Raw genomic sequence first — 19,099 nt, 5'->3', positions numbered from 1 at the left:
CAAAGGAACTGGCCAAGGAGCTCAGAGACAGAATTGGGGCAAGGCACAGATCTGGCCAAGGTTACAAAAGAATTTCTGCAGTACTCAAGGTTCCTAAGAGCACAGTTGCCTCCATAATCCTTAAATGGAAGACGTTTGGGACCACCAGAAGTCTTCCTAGACCTGGCCGTCCAGCCAAACTGAGCAATCGTGGGAGAAGAGCCTTGGTGAGAGAGGTAAAGAAGAACCTCAAGATCACTGTGGCTGAGCTCCAGAGATGCAGTAGGGAGATGGAAGAAAGTTCCACAAAGTCACCTATCACTGCAGCCATCCACCAGTCAGGCCTTTATGGCAGAGTGGCCCTACAGAAGCCTCTCCTCAGTGTAAAGGTACCGTCACACTCAGCAACTTTGCAAAGAGAACGACAACAATCCGTGACGTTGCAGCGTCCAGGATAGCGATTTCATTGTGTTTGACACGCAGCAGCGATCTGGATCCCGCTGTGCCATCGCTGGTCGGAGCTAGAAGTCCAGAACTTTATTTCGTCGCCAGGTCGGCGTGTATCGTCATGTTTGACATCAAAAGCAACGATGTCAGCAACGTTTTACATGGAGATAACAACCAACTACAACGATAACTGAGTCGCCGTTACGTCACTGGATTGCTCCTGCATCGTTCTGGTGTTGCTGTGTTTGACGTCTCTACAGCGACCTAAACAGCGACGCTCCAGCGATCTAGTTTAGGTCGGCTCGTTGTCTATATCGCTGCAGCGTCGCTGAGTGTGACGGTACCTTAAGACATATGAAAGCCCGTATAGAGTTTGCTAAAAAAAACACATGAAGGACTCCCAGACTATGAGAAATAAAATTTTCTGGTCTGATGAGAAGATAGACCTTTTTGGTGATAATTCTACGTGGTATGTGTGGAGAAAACCAGGCACCGCTCATCACCTGCCCAATACAATCCCAACAGTGAAACATCGTTGTGGCAGCATCATGCTAATAATAATAATCTTTATTTAGCGCTAACATATTCCGCAGTGCTTTACAGGTTGCACACATTATCGTCGCTGTCCCCGTTGAGGCTCACAATCTAAATTCCCTATCAGTATGTCTTTGGAATGTGGGAGGAAACCGGAGTGCCCGGAGGAAACCCACGCAAACACGGAGAGAACTGTTATGATCAGGTGACCTTGGAGCAGCATGAAAACTTTCACTGGAATAGGTGGTAACTATACTGACCGCAAACCCTGATCTTATCACCGCAAATTGAAGTAGCCGTGGGGTGTACCTAACAAAACCTAGACACCTCGACACAGCCAGAGGACTAAATACCCCTATAGATGGAAATAGGAATTTCTACCTTGCCTCAGAGCAGAACCCCAAAGGATAGGCAGCCCCCCACAAATATTGACTGTGAGTAGTAGAGGAAAAGACACACGTAGGCAGAAAACAGGATTTAGCAAATGAGGCACACACTAGCTAAATAGGAAAGGATAGGACAGGATACTAAGCGGGCAGTATTAAAACTCCTTCCAAAAATATCCACAGCAGAAAATGCAAAAACTCCACCATCTAACTAAAGATGTGGAGCGTATATCTGCATCTCCAAAGAATCCAACAAGACCGAGAAAACACTGACACGGTCTAAGCTGGACAAGAGAAAAACAAACGAATAGCACAGAATATAAGCACACTGCATGTGTGCCACAGGAACAAAAACCAGACACTTATCTTTGCTGAATTGACAGCTGAGAAGGAGAAGCCAGAAAGTGATCCAACACTTCAGAAGAAACATTGACAACTGGCAAGGGCTAAAGAATCCTGCACACTTAAATATCCCAGTCAGAACAGCAATCAGCAGATACACCTGGCCAGGACTGTGACTCAGAGACAACTGCATTCCCACCTACAACCACTGGAGGGAACCCAAGAGCAGAATTCACAACAGAGGACATACAAACTCTTTGCAGATGTTGTCCTTGGTGGGGCTTGAACCCAGGACTCCAGCGCTGCAAGGCTGCTGTGCTAACCACTGCGCCACCATGCTTTCCCATCATATCCTGGATGAAAACCTCTTCCAAAGTGCTTTAGACCTCAGACATGGCCAAAGGTTCACCTTCCAACAAGACAATGACCCTAAGCACACATCTAAAATACCAAAGGAGTGGCTTCAGAACAACTCTGTGACCATTCTTGACGGGCCCAGCCAGAGCCCTGACCTAAACCCAATTGAGCATCTCTAGAGCCACCTGAAAATGGCTGTCCACCAATGTTCACCATCCAACCTGACGGAACTGGAGAGGATCTGCAAGGAAGAATGGCAGAGGTGTTAAAAACTTGTTGCGTCATTTCCAAGAATATTCATGGCTGTACTAGCTCAAAAGGGTGCTTCTACTCAATACTGAGCAAAGGGTCTGAATACTTATGACCATGTGATATTTCAGTTTTTCAGTTTTAATAAATTCGCAAAAATTACTACATTTCTGTTTTTTTTTCAGTTAAGATGGAGTGCAGAGTGTACATTATCTCCTTTCTGCTATTGAACGTACTATTCCGTCCATGTGGGGTGGGCCCTACTTCCCAAAGATGGAATAGTACTGGGGGGAGCGCTGCCGATCGCGGGCGGGCGTCAGCTGACTCTCGCAGCTGACATCCAGCACTATATGCCAGGAGCGGTCACGGATCGCCCCTGGCACATTAACCCCCGGCACACTGCGATCAAACATGATCGCAATGTTCCGGCGGTATAGGGAAGCATCGCGCAGGGAGGGGGCTGCCTGCTTCCCTGAGACCCTCGGAGCAACACGATATGATCGCGTTGCAAGCGCTGGTAAGCGTCCCTACTGTGCCTGTGTGATCGCTGATCTGACACTGTGCACAGCAAAGTGTCAGATCAGTGGTCTGTCAATACAATAAGGTGCTCCAACCCCCCAGGGCACAGTACAAAAAGAAATAAACATTTTTTACATATGTGAAAAAAAAAATCCTAAATAAATAATATTAAAAAAAATATTGTTCCAATAAATACAATCCTTTATCTAAATAAAAAAAATAAAAGTACACATATTCAGTATCGCCGCGTCCGTAACAACCCGTCCTATAAAACTGTCCCACTAGTTAATCCCTTCAGTGAACACCGTAAAAAAAAACAAGGCTTTATTATCATACCGCCGAACAAAAAGTGGAATAACACACAATCAAAAAGACGGATATAAATAACTATGGTACCGCTGAAAACATCATCTTGTCCCGCAAAAAAAGAGCTGCCATACAGCATCATCAGCGAAAAAATAAAAAAGTTAGTCCTCAGAATAAAGCGATGCAAAAATAATTATTTTTTCTATAAAATAGTTTTTACAGTATAAAAGCGCCAAAACATTAAAAATGCTATAAATGAGGTATCGCTGTAATCATACTGACCCGAAGAATAAAACTGCTTTATCAATTTTACCAAACGCGGAACGTTATAAACGCCCCCCCCCCAAAAAAAAGAAATTCATGAATAGCTGGTTTTTGGTCATTCTGCCTCATAAAAATCAGAATAAAAAGCGATCAAAAAAGGTCACAAGCCCAAAAATGTTACCAATAAAAACGACGACTCGTCCCTTAGTTAGGGAAAAATAAAAAAAATAAAAAAATGTGTTTATTTCCATTTTCCACAAGGGTTAGGGCTAGGGTTAGAGCTAGGGTTAGGGTTAGGGTTGGGGCTAGGGTTAGGGCTACAGTTAGGGTTGGGGCTAAAGTTAGGGTTAGGGTTTGGATTACATTTACGGTTGGGAATAGGGTTGGGATTAGGCTTAGGGGTGTGTCAGGGTTAGGGGTGTGTTTAGGTTTACCATTGAGATTAGGGTTAGGGGTGTGTTTGGATTTGGGTTTCAGTTATAATTGGGGGGGTTTCCACTGTTTAGGCACATCAGGGGCTCTCCAAACGTGACATGGCGTCCGATCTCAATTCCAGCCAATTCTGCATTGAAAAAGTAAAACAGTGCTCCTTCCCTTCCGAGCTCTCCCGTGTGCCCAAACAGGGGTTTACCCCAACATATGGGGTATTAGCATACTCGGGACACATTGGACAACAACTTTTGGGGTCCAATTTCTCCTGTTAGCTGTGGGAAAAAAAAGATTTTTTTATTTTCACGGCTCTGCTTTATACACTGTAGGGAAACACTTGGGGGTTCAAAGTTCTCACAACACATCTAGATAAGTTCCTTGGGGGGTCTAGTTTCCAATATGGGGTCACTTGTGGGGGGTTTCTACTGTTTAGTTACATCAGGGGCTCTGCAAATGCAATGTGATGCCTGCAGACCAATCCATTTAAGTCTGCATTCCAAATGGCGCTCCTTCCCTTCCGAGCTCTGCCATTCGCCCAAACGGTGGTTCCCCGTCACATATTGGGTATCAGCGTACTCAGGACAAATTGGATAACAACTTTCGGTGTCCAATTTCTTCTCTTACCCTTGGAAAAATACAAAACTGGAGGCTAAAAAATAATTTTTGTGGGAATTTTTTTTTTTTTTTTTACGGCTCTGCGTTATAAACTGTAGTGAAACACTTGGGGGGTCAAAGCTCTCACAACACATCTAGATGAGTTCCTTAGGGGGTCTACATTCCAAAATGGTGTCACTTGTGGGGGGTTTCAATGTTTAGGCACATCAGTGGCTTTCCAAACGTAGCATGGCGTCCCATCTCAATTCCTGTCAATTTTGCATTGAAAAGTCAAATGGCGCTCCTTCCCTTCCGAGCTCTCCCATGCGCCCAAACAGTGGTTTACCCCCACATATGGGGTATCAGCGTACTCAGGACAAATTGTACAACAACTTTTGCGGTCCATTTTCTCCTGTTACCCTTGGTAAAATAAAACAAATTGGAGCTGAAATAAATTTTTTGTGAAAAAAGTAAAATGTTCATTTTTATTTAAACATTCCAAAAATTCCTGTGAAACACCTGAAGGGTTAATAAACTTCTTGAATGTGATTTTGAGCACCTTGAGGGGTGTAGTTTTTAGAATGGTGTCACACTTGGGTATTTTCTATCATATAGACCCCTCAAAATGACTTCAAATGAGATGTGGTCCCTAAAAGAAAAATGGTGTTGTAAAAATGAGAAATTGCTGGTCAACTTTTAACCCTTATAACTTCCTAACAAAAAAAAAATTTGGTTCTAAAATTGTGCTGATGTAAAGTAGACATGTGGGAAATGTTACTTATTAAGTATTTTGTGTGACATATCTCTGTGATTTAAGGGCATAAAAATTCAACGTTGGAAAATTGCAATATTTTCAAAATTTTCGCCAAATTTCCATTTTTTTAACAAATAAACGCATGTAATATCTAAGAAGTGTTACCACTATCATGTAGTACTGTCATGAGAAAACAATGTCAGAATCACTGGGATCCGTTGAAGCGTTCCAGAGTTATAACCTCATAAAGGGACAGTGGTCAGAATTGTAAAAATTGGCCCAGTCATTAATGTGCAAACCACCCTTGGGGGTAAAAGGGTTAATGAGAAAAAATGAACTTTTTTGAATTTACCAAATGGCTGCAATGAAGCAAAGAGTGAGAAATTTAAAGGGGTCTGAATACTTTCCGTACTCACTGTAGCAAGCTGGATCCTTGCAGGCAGAGATCCGCTCTGTCAGTGAATTATGTCACTATATTACGCTATTTTCCCTTGTAGCTAGGACTTCTAAGGATGTACCAGTTACAGTAGAACAAAAGTGATTAATAATATAAAAAATAGGTGTTTTTTTATATAAAATAGATATCAATATATATGGAAAATAAAAACCTACACATTATCCACAAGACCATAGTAACATGGATAATTAATTCAAGTGGTTATTTGGTGTAAAATATGAACAGTAAAATAACGCATCGGGTATTCTAGGATATGCATGTCCACGTAGTATATTGCCCAGTCACGTACTATATTGCCGAGTCACGTAGTATATTGCCCAGTCACGTACTATATTGCCCAGTCACGTAGTATATTGCCCAGTCACGTACTATATTGCCGAGTCACGTACTATATTGCCCAGTCACGTACTATATTGCCCAGTCACGTAGTATATTGCCCAGTCACGTACTATATTGCCCAGTCACGTACTATATTGCCCAGTCACGTACTATATTGCCCAGTCACGTACTATATTGCCCAGTCACGTAGTATATTGCCCAGTCACGTACGATATTGCCCAGTCACGTACTATATTGCTCAGCCCGCGTAGTATATTGCACAACCTGCGTAGTATATTGCCCATCCCGCATAGTATATAGCAATGTGGGCATCATATGCCTGTTAAAAAAAAGAATTAAAATAAAAAATAGTTATATACTCACCTTTCGTTGGCCCCTGGATCCAGGAAGCGTTTACCGACACTCCTCGCGCGCTCCGGTCTCAAGAGTTCATTGCGGTCTCGCGAGATGATGATGTAGCGGTCTCGCGAGACCGCTACGTCATCATCTCGCGAGACCGCAATGCATGGACCGGTTAACGGAGCGGGAAAGGCGCCAGAAGGTGAGTATATGATGATGTTTTATTTATTTTTTATTATTTTTAACATTAGATCTTTTTACTATTGAAGCTGCATAGGCAGCATCAATAGTAAAAAAGTTGGTCACACAGGGTTAATAGCAGCGTTAATGGAGTGCGTTACACCGTGGCATAACGCGGTCCATTAGTGTCTGCCATTAACCCTGTGTGAGCGCTGACTGGAGGGGAGTATGGAGCGGGCACTGACTGCGGGGAGGATGGAGCGGCCATGTTGCCACCGGACTGCACCCGTCGCTGATTGGTCATGGCAATGGTCGTGGGCGCTTTGGATTCCATGACAGACAGAGGCCGCGGCCACTGAATATCCGTGACAGAAAGACGGAAGTGACCCTTAGACAATTATATGGTAGATATATACTGCAGTAATTTATATGTATGGTATTTGAAAATAGTACTAAAAAATAATACAATTTGTTCTGCATAAAACGGAGACTCGTACAACCATGTCAGTGCCAAAAAATTTTTGGGAAAAATGAATAAAATTGGTCAGACCTTATGGCTCTGTCTGACTTGGTCAAAAATGGGATAGTTAGAAAGATAAAAAGGCCTGCAGGACAAATGGCTGAACTATGAAGGAAAAGTCTGAGAGCACTGCATTTATTTGTCACTTTGATTTTCAGCTTGGTTTCAAATTTTAATTGACAATGTTGACATTAATGATCACTCATGTTCAAAGTTGTTCATGTATTTATGAGCCATGGCTTAATAGAAAAGCTGTGTGTATTACATCAACTCAGTTGAAAAAAATGTATGCTGATGCTAAGGAGTTAATTACAATTACCCTTAATTATTTTAATTATGATCTTTATTGCGGCCACCATGGCTCCTGGAGCTGAACAATAGACTGATTTATTTGTAGAGATAAGTGCACTCTGTTGCCATAGTATTTATCAATGTCTGCTATGTGCAATCATGCTATGATTACAGTGTAGATAAAAGGCCAAGCCGGTGTCTGCTATTAGCTTATTAGTCATAAGCATGGACCACATTAATCTATGTCCAAACAAAAAGTCATTGTTTCGCTTTTTAATGTTAATGTTTGCTCCAGCTAAATTATCAATTACTCAGCGATGTGGAGAACCTCTCAGACATCGCAAGAGACATTCCAATAAGAAATCTATTCCCTTTATTTTTCACTGAGCAGAATATCAAAATATTCACTAAATAGTTCACAATATTCAAAATGCGAGAGTTTTCAATGTATTATTCAATTTTCTATTTCAAGTTAATCATTATCATAGTAATAATTTGCTATAAGGTAAATATATTTGTATTTTGATTATTTATTATTGTTAAAGCATCATTTATTCCATGATGTCTTACATGTTAAGGGTTTACTTTACATATATATATATATATATATATATATATATATATATATATATATATATATTACATACAGTATATAAGATACAGTAAACAAATGAACATTGACAGACTGGTGCGGAGGGAGAGGACCCTGCCTATGCAGGTTTACAATCTATATGAATTTTTTGAAGAATAAAACGGTAGGTCAGGGGGTAGGAGCAGCACATGGCAGCTGAGTTATTGCAGTTTGTCCATTTTTCTGAAGAGACAGATGTGTTTTAGTTTGCACCTGAAGATTTCAATTGTGGCAGACAATCAAACATGTTGAGGAGCTAAATTCCAGAGGATCCGGAAAATTCTTTTAGGTAATTGGGTGAGACGCGTACAAGGGTTACGGAGAAATAGGTCTTGTGAGGACTAGAGAATAAGTGTGGGGAGATGTTTGGAGATTAGTCTGGAGATATATAGGGGAGACAGATTATTGACAGTCTTGTAAATCATTGATAGTAATTTAAACTGGATTTACTGGAGAATTGTAAACCAGAGAAGGGATTGGCAGAGTGGAGAGGCAGAGGAGTAGTGAAAGTGGACATGCTATTCTAGAAGTTTTGATACAAAAGGGAGAAGCAATATTGTCGATAACTGGATGTAGAGAATGAATATGATGGCTGTATATTTGAAAGAGTAAAGAAAGACACCAGAGGTTAATGGTAAATTGAAGAGATAGATTAGCACTGGCATAGGCATAGGGGTATGGTGAGCGAGGACATGGGATGGAATAGGGTCACGTGCACAAGTAATGAGGAGTGATTTGAATAGAAAATGAGCAAGCTTTTGTGCAGTCATTATGGGGAAAGAGGTTATGAGCGAAGGGCATTGTGCCCTCTCTTGTTATATTGTTATGTAAAGTTCCATCCCTTACATATTGGATTATGTAGAGCCCTGGTTTTTTTTTGCATACCGTCCTGTTTTGTTAGCTGTATAATGCAATGACTGCTGATTGAGCATGGGAAAGCTTTTTTTCTAATTGAGGAGCTGATGGACTGGTTGTCTGCTCACCGGCTCCTCCATCCGCAGTCATTTTATATCTAAAAAGAGAGGGGGCTATGTAATAAAACAGGGCGCTGTGAATAACAAAATTAACAAGAATATACTATATAAGAGACAATACTGTACATAACAGCAGAGGAAGCTATATAATAAGGGATGGCACCATATATAACTACAGTAGACAGGATGGTCCGTGATTAGGGACGATGTTATACATAATAAAAAAGGAAACTCTGTAAATAAGGATGGTGCTATACAGAATTAGTGAGTACACTATATAATAAGGGACTGTGTTATACATAATAAATATGTACACTCTATACTAAGGGACTGTGTCAGACAAAATAAGCGATAACATCTTCCTCCACCTCCCCTTGTAACTAAGTCCATTATAAGTCCCGTTCCTCCCAACCCAATCCCACACACCCCTCACTGTCCTTCTCCCCCCACATCCCATTATTGTTCTCTCCCCCACCCCATCATTGCTTTCTTCACCACCTCCATCATTGCCTTCTCCACCACCACTATCATTGCTTTCTCTCCCACCACCCCATATCATTGCCCATTCCACCACCTCCATCATTTCCTCCTCCCCCACCACAACCATCATTGCCCTTTCCACCACCACCATCATTGTCCTTTCCACCACCACCATCATTGCATTCTACCCCACCACCCCATCATTGTTCTTTCCACCACCTCCATCACTGCTTTTTCCCCCACTACCCCATCATTGCCCTTTCCACCACCTCAATCATTGCTTTCTCCCCTACCACCCCATTATTGCCCCTTCCACCAACTCCATCACAGCCTTCTCCTCCACTCCCCCATCATTGCCTCCTTCCCCACCACTCCCATCATTGTCTTTTTCACTACCACCATCATTGCCTCCTCCCCCACCTCCATCATTGCCTCCTCCCCCACCACCCAATCATTGCCCATTCCGCCGCCTCCATCATTTCCTCCTCCCCATCATTGCCCTCTCCATCACCCCCATCATTGCCCTTTCCACCACCTCCATTACAGCCTTCTCCTTCACCACCCCATCATTGCCTCCTTCCCCACCACTCCCATCATTGTCTTTTTCACTACCACCATCATTGCTTCCTCCCCCACCTCCATCATTGCCTTCTCTCCCACCACCCCCATCATTGCCCATTCCACCACCTCCATAATTTCCTCCTCCCCTACCATCCCCATCATTGCCCTTTCCACCACATCCATCATTTTCTCCTCCCCCACTGTCCCCATCATTGCCCTTTCCACCACAACCGTCCTTGGCCATTCCACCATCTCCATCATTTCCTCCCCCCTCCACCACCATCATTGTCCTTTCCACCACCACCATCATTGACTATTCCACCACCTCCATCATTTCCTCCTCCCTCACCACCCCATCATTCCCCATTCCACCACATCAATTATTTCCTCCACCCCATCATCCCATCCTTGCGCATTCCACTTCCTTCATTTCCTTCTCCCCCACCTCCCCCATCATTGCACTCTCCATCACCCCATCATTGCCTTCTCCCCATCAGCCCCATCATTGCCCTCTCCATCACCCCATCATTTCCTTCTCCCCATCACCCCCATCATCACCCTCTCCTCCCCCTACACACACACACAGACACACACAACACCATTCACCTCTCTGCACATTCCCTGGCAGCGCTACCCATTCACGCACACACATACACACATACAGCACCTGTCACCTCTCCGCGTGCTCTCCCGCAGCTGAATCATCACCGTCTGCAGCTTCCTCTCTCTGGCACAGACAGCTGCTGAATGATGACGTCATCTAGCGGCGCTTCTGTCTGTGTGAGAGGAAGCGCGGGCAGAAAGCAGGACAGATCGCTGCAGCTCTGCTGCTATTTTCTCTTGTAGGCAGCTGAGCTGCAGGGATCTCTCCCTGCCCGCTGCACATGAGGACAATATGTCCAGGGGCCAGGTTGCCCTCATTATTAGCCACCCTGCAGGGGCCCCCTCCACCTCCGGGCCCCGGTGCAGCTGCACATGCGGTATGTCCGCCCATACTGGTGAAGTTTCTCATGAATCCAAGTGTATTCAGTCTCCACTCCAGGAGCTTCTTGACTCATTAGGTAGAATCCAGCATATTAGAAGTGGTGGCTGGACAACAGCTAAAGCCCCCTATACACATTAGACTGTGGGCTGAACTCATTGATATTGACAGGTTTCAGCCAACCGTCTAATATGTATGGGGACCATAAAAAACTAATAGTCGAGAGAGTTAACGATCTGGTATATCCAGTACAGGCTGCTGGTCATTTTTTCTTTTTGAGATAAGCAGTCTCCATTTCTGGTGGAGGCCCTCTCAAAGAGAGTACAGGAGTGATCGGCTGAAAAGCACGTATGGGAGTGCCAAGAGAGGTGGCTGCCAGCCAAATGATTGGTCAAAGCATCATGTAGACAACAGTCATCTCCTGTGTTTGGCAGGCCTGAAAGTTTGCTGTCTGAACCTCGCTCAAAAACCTGCCCAGTGCCTCTCTCACAACAATTCTCTCTTTACCCCTGATCTTGTACTCACTCAGAGCTTCCTGGTTACTTGGAGCCAGCTCTGCTCTGGACATGGAGGTGAGAGGATGTTTGCCTCTACCATTCTGCTCCACCCAAACAGCCTGACTGACAACTGCAGATTGTACTGAGCAGCCTGAGATCACAGCTGACGCAGCAGAGAGGAGGGACACTGAAGAGCTGTCCATCAGACTAGATGGGGGAAAGTGGGATCCTGAAGGATTATACAGCCGTTCTGATATGAATGTTCCACGTAAAATGCATAATCAGATAAGAGAGCAGTTTAATAACATTTGCCATTTGTTTTGTGAAATCTGGTGATGCCTGTCTTTGGTGCCTATGTAAATGAAACCGTCATAGCATTCTAAACATAAAAAAATATCTATTTTAGGATCTTGTCACTGATGGAACTAAATATTATGTCCAAACAATTTTTCAATTAAGTTATTTGCTAGTCATGTTTGCTGTTCACAAGCCGTACTGCTCTAGGTAAATCTTATTGTTTTAGTGAAGGTAAAGCCATTAGCAAAATTTACATTTCCAAACATATATCTTTGACTCTCTGTATGCTGAAACCCACATTATATATCAAACAGCAGAGGGCGCCAGTGATCTATGTTTCGAGATAAAAATGTAACTATAACTTGGAGGCACTAGTGTTATTCACATATATAGTCAGCCAACTAAAGCATAAGCCATCTGTCAGGACCATTGTGATTAAACTGGCCATACCTCTCCTAGGTTTTAAAAGATATATTTTACACATGTATTTTTATTAACTTTTAAATAACAATTCTTTATCTCTACAGACATTTTTTTTTTATTATAACGGTGAGAATATTTCTGAAACAATTTTTCTCCTAAAATTAGTTACTCTGATAGAGAGCTACCAGATCACTGCACAGACAACTTATTAAGAGAGTTTGCTGTATACTGTTTTATTAGCGCGTTTGACGTACAGTAATAATATATGTTGTAGGGTTAACACCTATATTCAGGAATTCTGTTTGTCGGTATCATTATTTAGAATGGAAAAAAAGCATGTAATGCAGAACTTTTTTCTATTCTAAGAAGTGACATAGACAAAGTCCATAATAATCAATGGCGCACTAATGCAACTGATTCATTTCAGACAAATTCTGATTGTTCCCAAAACAGAAAGTCCTGAATGTAGTTGTGAACCCATCTTAATATGCTTAGTGTCCTTTACTGGCGACAACAGAAAGACAGAAGGTTTATCCTTCAAGCCGCGGCCCTTTTTCATTTTTGCGTTTTCATTTTTCGCTCCCCTCCTTCCCTGAGCCATAACTTTTTTATTTTATCTTATTTTTTGCGGGACAAGTTGTACTTTTGAACGACACCATTGGTTTTACCATGTCTTTTACTAGAAAACGGGAAAAAAATTCCAAGTGCAGTGAAATTGCAAAAAAAGTGCAATCCCACACTTGTTTTTTGTTTGGCTTTTTTGCTAGGTTCACTAAATGCTAAAACTAACCTGCCATTATGATTCTATAGGTCATTACGAGTTCATAGACACCTAACATGACTAGGTTATTTTTTATCTAAGTGGTGAAAAAAAATTCCAAACTTTGCTAAAAAAAAAAAAAAAAAAAAAAAAAAAAGTGCCATTTTCCGATACCCGTAGCGTCTCCATTTTTCGTGATCTGGGGTCGGGTGAGGGCTTATTTTTTGCAAGCCGAGCTGATTTTTTTAATGATACCATTTTTGCGCAGATACGTTCTTTTGCTCGCCCGTTATTGCATTTTAATGCAATGTCGCGGCGACAAAAAAACGTAATTCTGGCGTTTCGGATTTTTTTCTCGCTACGCCGTTTAGCGATCAGGTTAATGCTTTTTTTTAATTGATAGATCGGGCGATTCTGAACACGGCGATACCAAATACGTGTAGGTTTGGTTTTTTTTTTATTGTTTTATTTAGGATGGGGCGAAAGGGGGGTGATTTAAACTGTTATATTTTTTATATTTTTTTCATATTTTTAAAAACATTTTTTTTTTACTTGTGCCATGCTTCAATAGCCTCCATGGGAGGCTAGAAGCTGGCATAGCCTGATCGGCTCTGCTACATAGCAGCGATCATCAGATCGCTGCTATGTAGCAGAAATGCAGGTGTGCTGTGAGCGCCGACCACAGGGGGGCGATCACAGCAGACCTGCATCAGTAACCATAGAGGTCTCAAGGACCTCTATGGTTACCTTCCTGATGCATCGCCGACCCCTGATCATGTGACGGGGGTCGGCGATGACATCATTTCCGGCCGCCCGGCCGGATGCGGTAGTTAAATGCCGCTGTCTGTGTTTGACAGCGGCATTTAACAGGTTAATAGCGGCGGGTGAATAGCGATTTCACCCGCCGCTATTGCGCGCACATGTCAGCTGTACAAAACAGCTGACATGTCGCGACTTTGATGTGGGCTCACCGCCGGAGCCCACATCAAAGGGGGAGACACGATATGAGCAGTACATGTACTGCTCATGTCATGAAGGGGTTGGACCTTTCACAAGTTTTTCATGTTGAACTGGACATAGGATGTAAACATGGCAGCAGAGCGGATTAAAACATTATTTCATTTTTTTTTTATTTCTCCTCTCCATTGCGGATATATTAGAAATCAAAGTACTTGGCATTTAATGAGTTAAGTTTTTTTAAAACTCCAAGTGGGCGTTATCAGAGAGGTGTCACTAGGGATGTGTTTTTCTTCTCCTGTATGATGCTGACCACTGATAAGCAGACAGCAACACTTAAAGAATTTGCCCACTACTTGAACAACTTCTCAAATAATAAAGGTTATCCTCACCTCCCACGCTGGTGCCATTTCCACAGCGTCGGATCCCCGCTTCCCGAAACTCCCGTGCTGTTATGACACGTGATGCCACTGCCCAATCAGCACTGGCGTCACTGTCCCCACCTCCTGTTGAATTGAGCAGGAAGAGGAAGTCCGAGATCATCTGCAGCCCGGACTTCATCTTCATGTTCAATTTCTCCAAAGGCGGAGAAAGTGTCGCCGGTGCTGATTGGGCACTGGCATTACGTGTCATAACACCCACAAGGAGCCTCGGGACCGCAAGTGTCAACACTACAGGAACGGCAGCCAAACATTGTGACCAAGAAGGGATTGTTCTAGTAGTGGACAACAGCTTTAAAGAAAAGAAGACTAAACCTCCACCACAGCTTAGGGCAGATTTCTGCTTCCCGCATGAGTCAGTGTGGTGGCAATGCAACACAGCTGAGTTTAGCTGTGTCACTTAGAACAAACCTTTTATCAGCTCTCCTGATTACAGACTGTATCAGTATCGCACTTCTATCTGTTGTACTTAGGCAACTTGTACTTGCTCTGCAGTGAGAGCAGGGTTGTCAATGCAGAGTAGCCTGAAGGTTTGAGGCTAAGCCTGTATGAGGTTTATTGAGACTTCGCTTCTATCTCACTGCATAGTGATTACAAGTTGAGCCCAACTGACATAAGTGTGATTACTGACACATTGAGCATAGCTGATCGTGCTAGTTGATGAAGAGAGCTAATAGAAGGGTTTGTAATGTGACACAGCTAAACTCAGCTGCACAGGCTCTCCCCCCACACTGACTCATGCAGGAGATCAGTGCTGTATCATTATACCTCACACACTGACATACTGAGAAATCTGTGCTAAACTATGCTGGAGGTGTGTTCTTCTTTCCTTTGAGTGTTGCTGCAAGCTTATGATTGGTCAGTATCATACAGGGAGAAGATGTACATGCCTCCAATAAAAAATGCCTGATAGCACCCACTTGGACTAAAACAGAATAAGTCATTAGGTGCCAAATACTTTGATAATATCTTTGCAACACATAGAGGAAATTAAAAAAAAAATGTATTCCCCTCTGGAGTCACTATTACTCTGGATGTCAAGTTCAGTATGACAAATTTGGTGAATGGTCATATTTAACATGATGTCTAAGCAGTGGCTTTGGAGCAATGAAAATCAAATCTGGGACAAAGCATAAAGATATATTAAGAAATGAATATAGAAATCTTGACCTTCGTAAGCCACGTAAAAATTGGAATTGGTATGAGGACATTTGAATAGAGATATACAGGTCCTTCTCAAAAAATTAGCATATAGTGTTAAATTTCATTATTTACCATAATGTAATGATTACAATTAAACTTTCATATATTATAGATTCATTATCCACCAACTGAAATTTGTCAGGTCTTTTATTGTTTTAATACTGATGATTTTGGCATACAACTCCTGATAACCCAAAAACCTGTCTCAATAAATTAGCATATCAAGAAAAGGTTCTCTAAACGACCTATTACCCTAATCTTCTGAATCAACTAATTAACTCTAAACACATGCAAAAGATACCTGAGGCTTTTATAAACTCCCTGCCTGGTTCATTACTCAAAACCCCCATCATGGGTAAGACTAGCGACCTGACAGATGTCAAGAAGGCCATCATTGACACCCTCAAGCAAGAGGGTAAGACCCAGAAAGAAATTTCTCAACAAATAGGCTGTTCCCAGAGTGCTGTATCAAGGCACCTCAATGGTAAGTCTGTTGGAAGGAAACAATGTGGCAGAAAACGCTGTACAACGAGAAGAGGAGACCGGACCCTGAGGAAGATTGTGGAGAAGGACCGATTCCAGACCTTGGGGAACCTGAGGAAGCAGTGGACTGAGTCTGGTGTGGAAACATCCAGAGCCACCGTGCACAGGCGTGTGCAGGAAATGGGCTACAGGTGCCGCATTCCCCAGGTAAAGCCACTTTTGAGCTACAGAGAAGCAGCACTGGACTGTTGCTAAGTGGTCCCAAGTACTTTTTTCTGATGAAAGCAAATTTTGCATGTCAATCGGAAATCAAGGTGCCAGAGTCTGGAGGAAGACTGGGGAGAAGGAAATGCCAAAATGCCTGAAGTCCAGTGTCAAGTACCCACAGTCAGTGATGGTGTGGGGTGCCATGTCAGCTGCTGGTGTTGGTCCACTGTGTTTCATCAAGGGCAGGGTCAATGCAGCTAGCTATCAGGAGATTTTGGAGCACTTCATGCTTCCATCGGCTGAAATGCTTTATGGAGATGAAGATTTCATTTTTCAGCACGACCTGGCACCTGCTCACAGTGCCAAAACCACTGGTAAATGGTTTACTGACCATGGTATTACTGTGCTCAATTGGCCTGCCAACTCTCCTGACCTGAACCCCATAGAGAATCTGTGGGATATTGTGAAGAGAAAGTTGAGAGACGCAAGACCCAACACTCTGGATGAGCTTAAGGCCGCTATTGAAGCATCCTGGGCCTCCATAACATCTCAGCAGTGTCACAGGCTGATTGCCTCCATGCCACGCCGCATTGAAGCAGTCATTTCTGCCAAAGGATTCCCGACCAAGTATTGAGTGCATAACTGAACATTATTATTTGATGGTTTTTTGTTTGTTATTAAAAAACACTTTTATTTGATTGGATGGGTGAAATATGCTAATTTATTGAGACAGGTTTTTTGGGTTATCAGGAGTTGTATGCCAAAATCATCAGTATTAAAACAATAAAAGACCTGACAAATTTCAGTTGGTGGATAATGAATCTATAATATATGAAAGTTTAATTGTAATCATTACATTATGGTAAATAATGAAATTTAACACTATATGCTAATTTTTTGAGAAGGACCTGTATAGTGCTGTATGTTACCAAATTATTATTTTGTAATAATTAGTTGAACTAAAAGACTTATGGACTGATCCTTAACTGATCTGTGAACTGTATATATTTCATAAGGAATATATGACTACTCTTGTCTTATATTAATTTGTGCATCAAATAATAACAGGCAGAGGAGCTGGCCACCGAGGGCTGTCTTAATGCCATTAACAGTCTGCTGATCTGTGGGGAATATTTGCCACTGTTCACAACTGAAGAGATGAATGATCTCCTGCAGGTAAGCACCTGATAGGTCACTGGGTCATGGTTGTAATATATGTGGTCAGGATCTGATTTTCATTTTTAATGTAACATATCTATTGTTATTCTATGTGGAAACACTTTTGATTGTCTTGCAGCTGATCCCAGTGTGAAGATGAAGACGCATTTCAATCATCCATGATTTTTAGTGAAGGCTTTTGACTATACAATTTCCCCTAAGGAAAGCTGCAGAAGAAATTAAGCATTACATAGTGCCTGTGAAGATCAACCATAAAAATATTTATGGGTCAGGCCTGAGTGCAATATTTTGCATCTGATCATAATAATTTAAATCGAATTAAAAATCCAATTAAAATAAAACAAATATGCTAAAAAAAAGATAAATACTGAAAAAATAGTCATATAGTGATTGTTACTTTTTATAGTGACAAGGAGTATAGCCTACAATAAATACATCCCATAGAAACAACCAGACATCAAAGAAAAGATACACAGTAGTTACCAAGAAACCTAAAGATATAGGTAGCCCCAAGCTACCCTCTGCTTATGGGCCTTAACAAATGCTCAAGAAATCGGCATGCTTATATTGTATGCTCACGTTTAGCTGCAAATTTCATCTTATGTATTGAAAAAGGTGAAAATCTGCAAATTTTCAGCAACGTAATGATAGATCATTATCAATAGGTCCTGTTCATTTTTTGAAGATTGATTGATTCTGAACTTACATCCATTGTTCTGAAAACTAATTTTTTACTGAACCCAATGAAATATGCCTTAATCGTATTTCCTAATGCCGCCACCTAATTGATCAGGATCCACCAGAATGCAGGGTCCTTCAGCAATTGTAGAGCACATTGGTTGTTTCAATGTTTTTCTTGTACATTGGCACCGTGATGCTACCGATGTATCCGCACCACGGCCCGAGGGTTAAGGAGGCCCACTTCCAAAGCAGCACATAAAGGAGTGCAATATCATGAACTCTATGGTTGTGTAGGGCTCGGATACTGTTTTTTTTTACAGGTCCATTGTTCTCACTCTATCTGCCCCTGTTTGCCACCATTCATTTCCTCTTCGTTGTCTATGTTCGGTGAGGTTCCAAAAGTTGGACGCAGAAAAAAATCTTTTGGAATATCCGACTGATATGCCAAAACAATATATGGTGTCAACGCTGTCTTATGTAGATTATGACGGGACACCAAACAACTTTGGTTGAGGAAATGTATTTTGTTTGTTTTTTTTCTCAAATGGATTAAAAAAAAACAGATTGCAAAATGAATGGATCATGTTGTCTATTTATCATCACATTTTGAATGCATATTGACCGCCACTAAAAATTCAAAATCCCCCCCCAAATTACATATTTTATTAGAACCATGTATATTTTTTAGGTTTTAGGACCAGCACTACGCAGGAAACATCCACATCTTGGTTATGACCCAACCAAATACTTTATCTCGCAAGTGAAATCCTATCTGCGGATAATAGTTTGTATTTCTCCATGCCATGAACTTCTGCAGACAGCCTCAGGGTAAGCCTAATATTTGGGTTTATATTGGTATGTATATAGTATATACTGTAGTATGAATATCTTTGGCATGACACAAATATATTTTTAGTTCATAAAATTGCACTCAGTTTCAGTCTACGATTTTCATTCCTTTATTTTCAGACCTCCTAATTTGCAGTTTGCTGACTTATCCCAGTTTGAGATTAATCTTTAGAGTGTTTCTTTCAGTAATAAAGGTTAGATGCAGTGTA

At 41.9% G+C, this 19,099-nt stretch overlaps 1 protein-coding gene across 1 annotated transcript in view; it reads left to right on the top strand.

Moving 5' to 3' along the window:
• Positions 1 to 19,099, top strand: part of LOC138637623 (dynein axonemal heavy chain 5-like) — a 569,265-nt gene that overhangs the window by 419,707 nt on the left and 130,459 nt on the right. Inside the window, exons 69-70 of the mRNA XM_069726456.1 lie at positions 17,250 to 17,357; positions 18,730 to 18,869. Of these exons, the coding sequence (XP_069582557.1) occupies positions 17,250 to 17,357; positions 18,730 to 18,869 (248 nt within the window). The remainder of the gene's footprint in view (positions 1 to 17,249; positions 17,358 to 18,729; positions 18,870 to 19,099) is intronic.

The sequence above is a fragment of the Ranitomeya imitator genome, chromosome 5 (assembly GCF_032444005.1).
Source record: "Ranitomeya imitator isolate aRanImi1 chromosome 5, aRanImi1.pri, whole genome shotgun sequence".
Lineage (NCBI taxonomy): Eukaryota > Metazoa > Chordata > Amphibia > Anura > Dendrobatidae > Ranitomeya > Ranitomeya imitator.
Note: the sequence above shows the minus strand (reverse complement) of the source record. Positions and strands in the feature narration are given on the sequence as shown.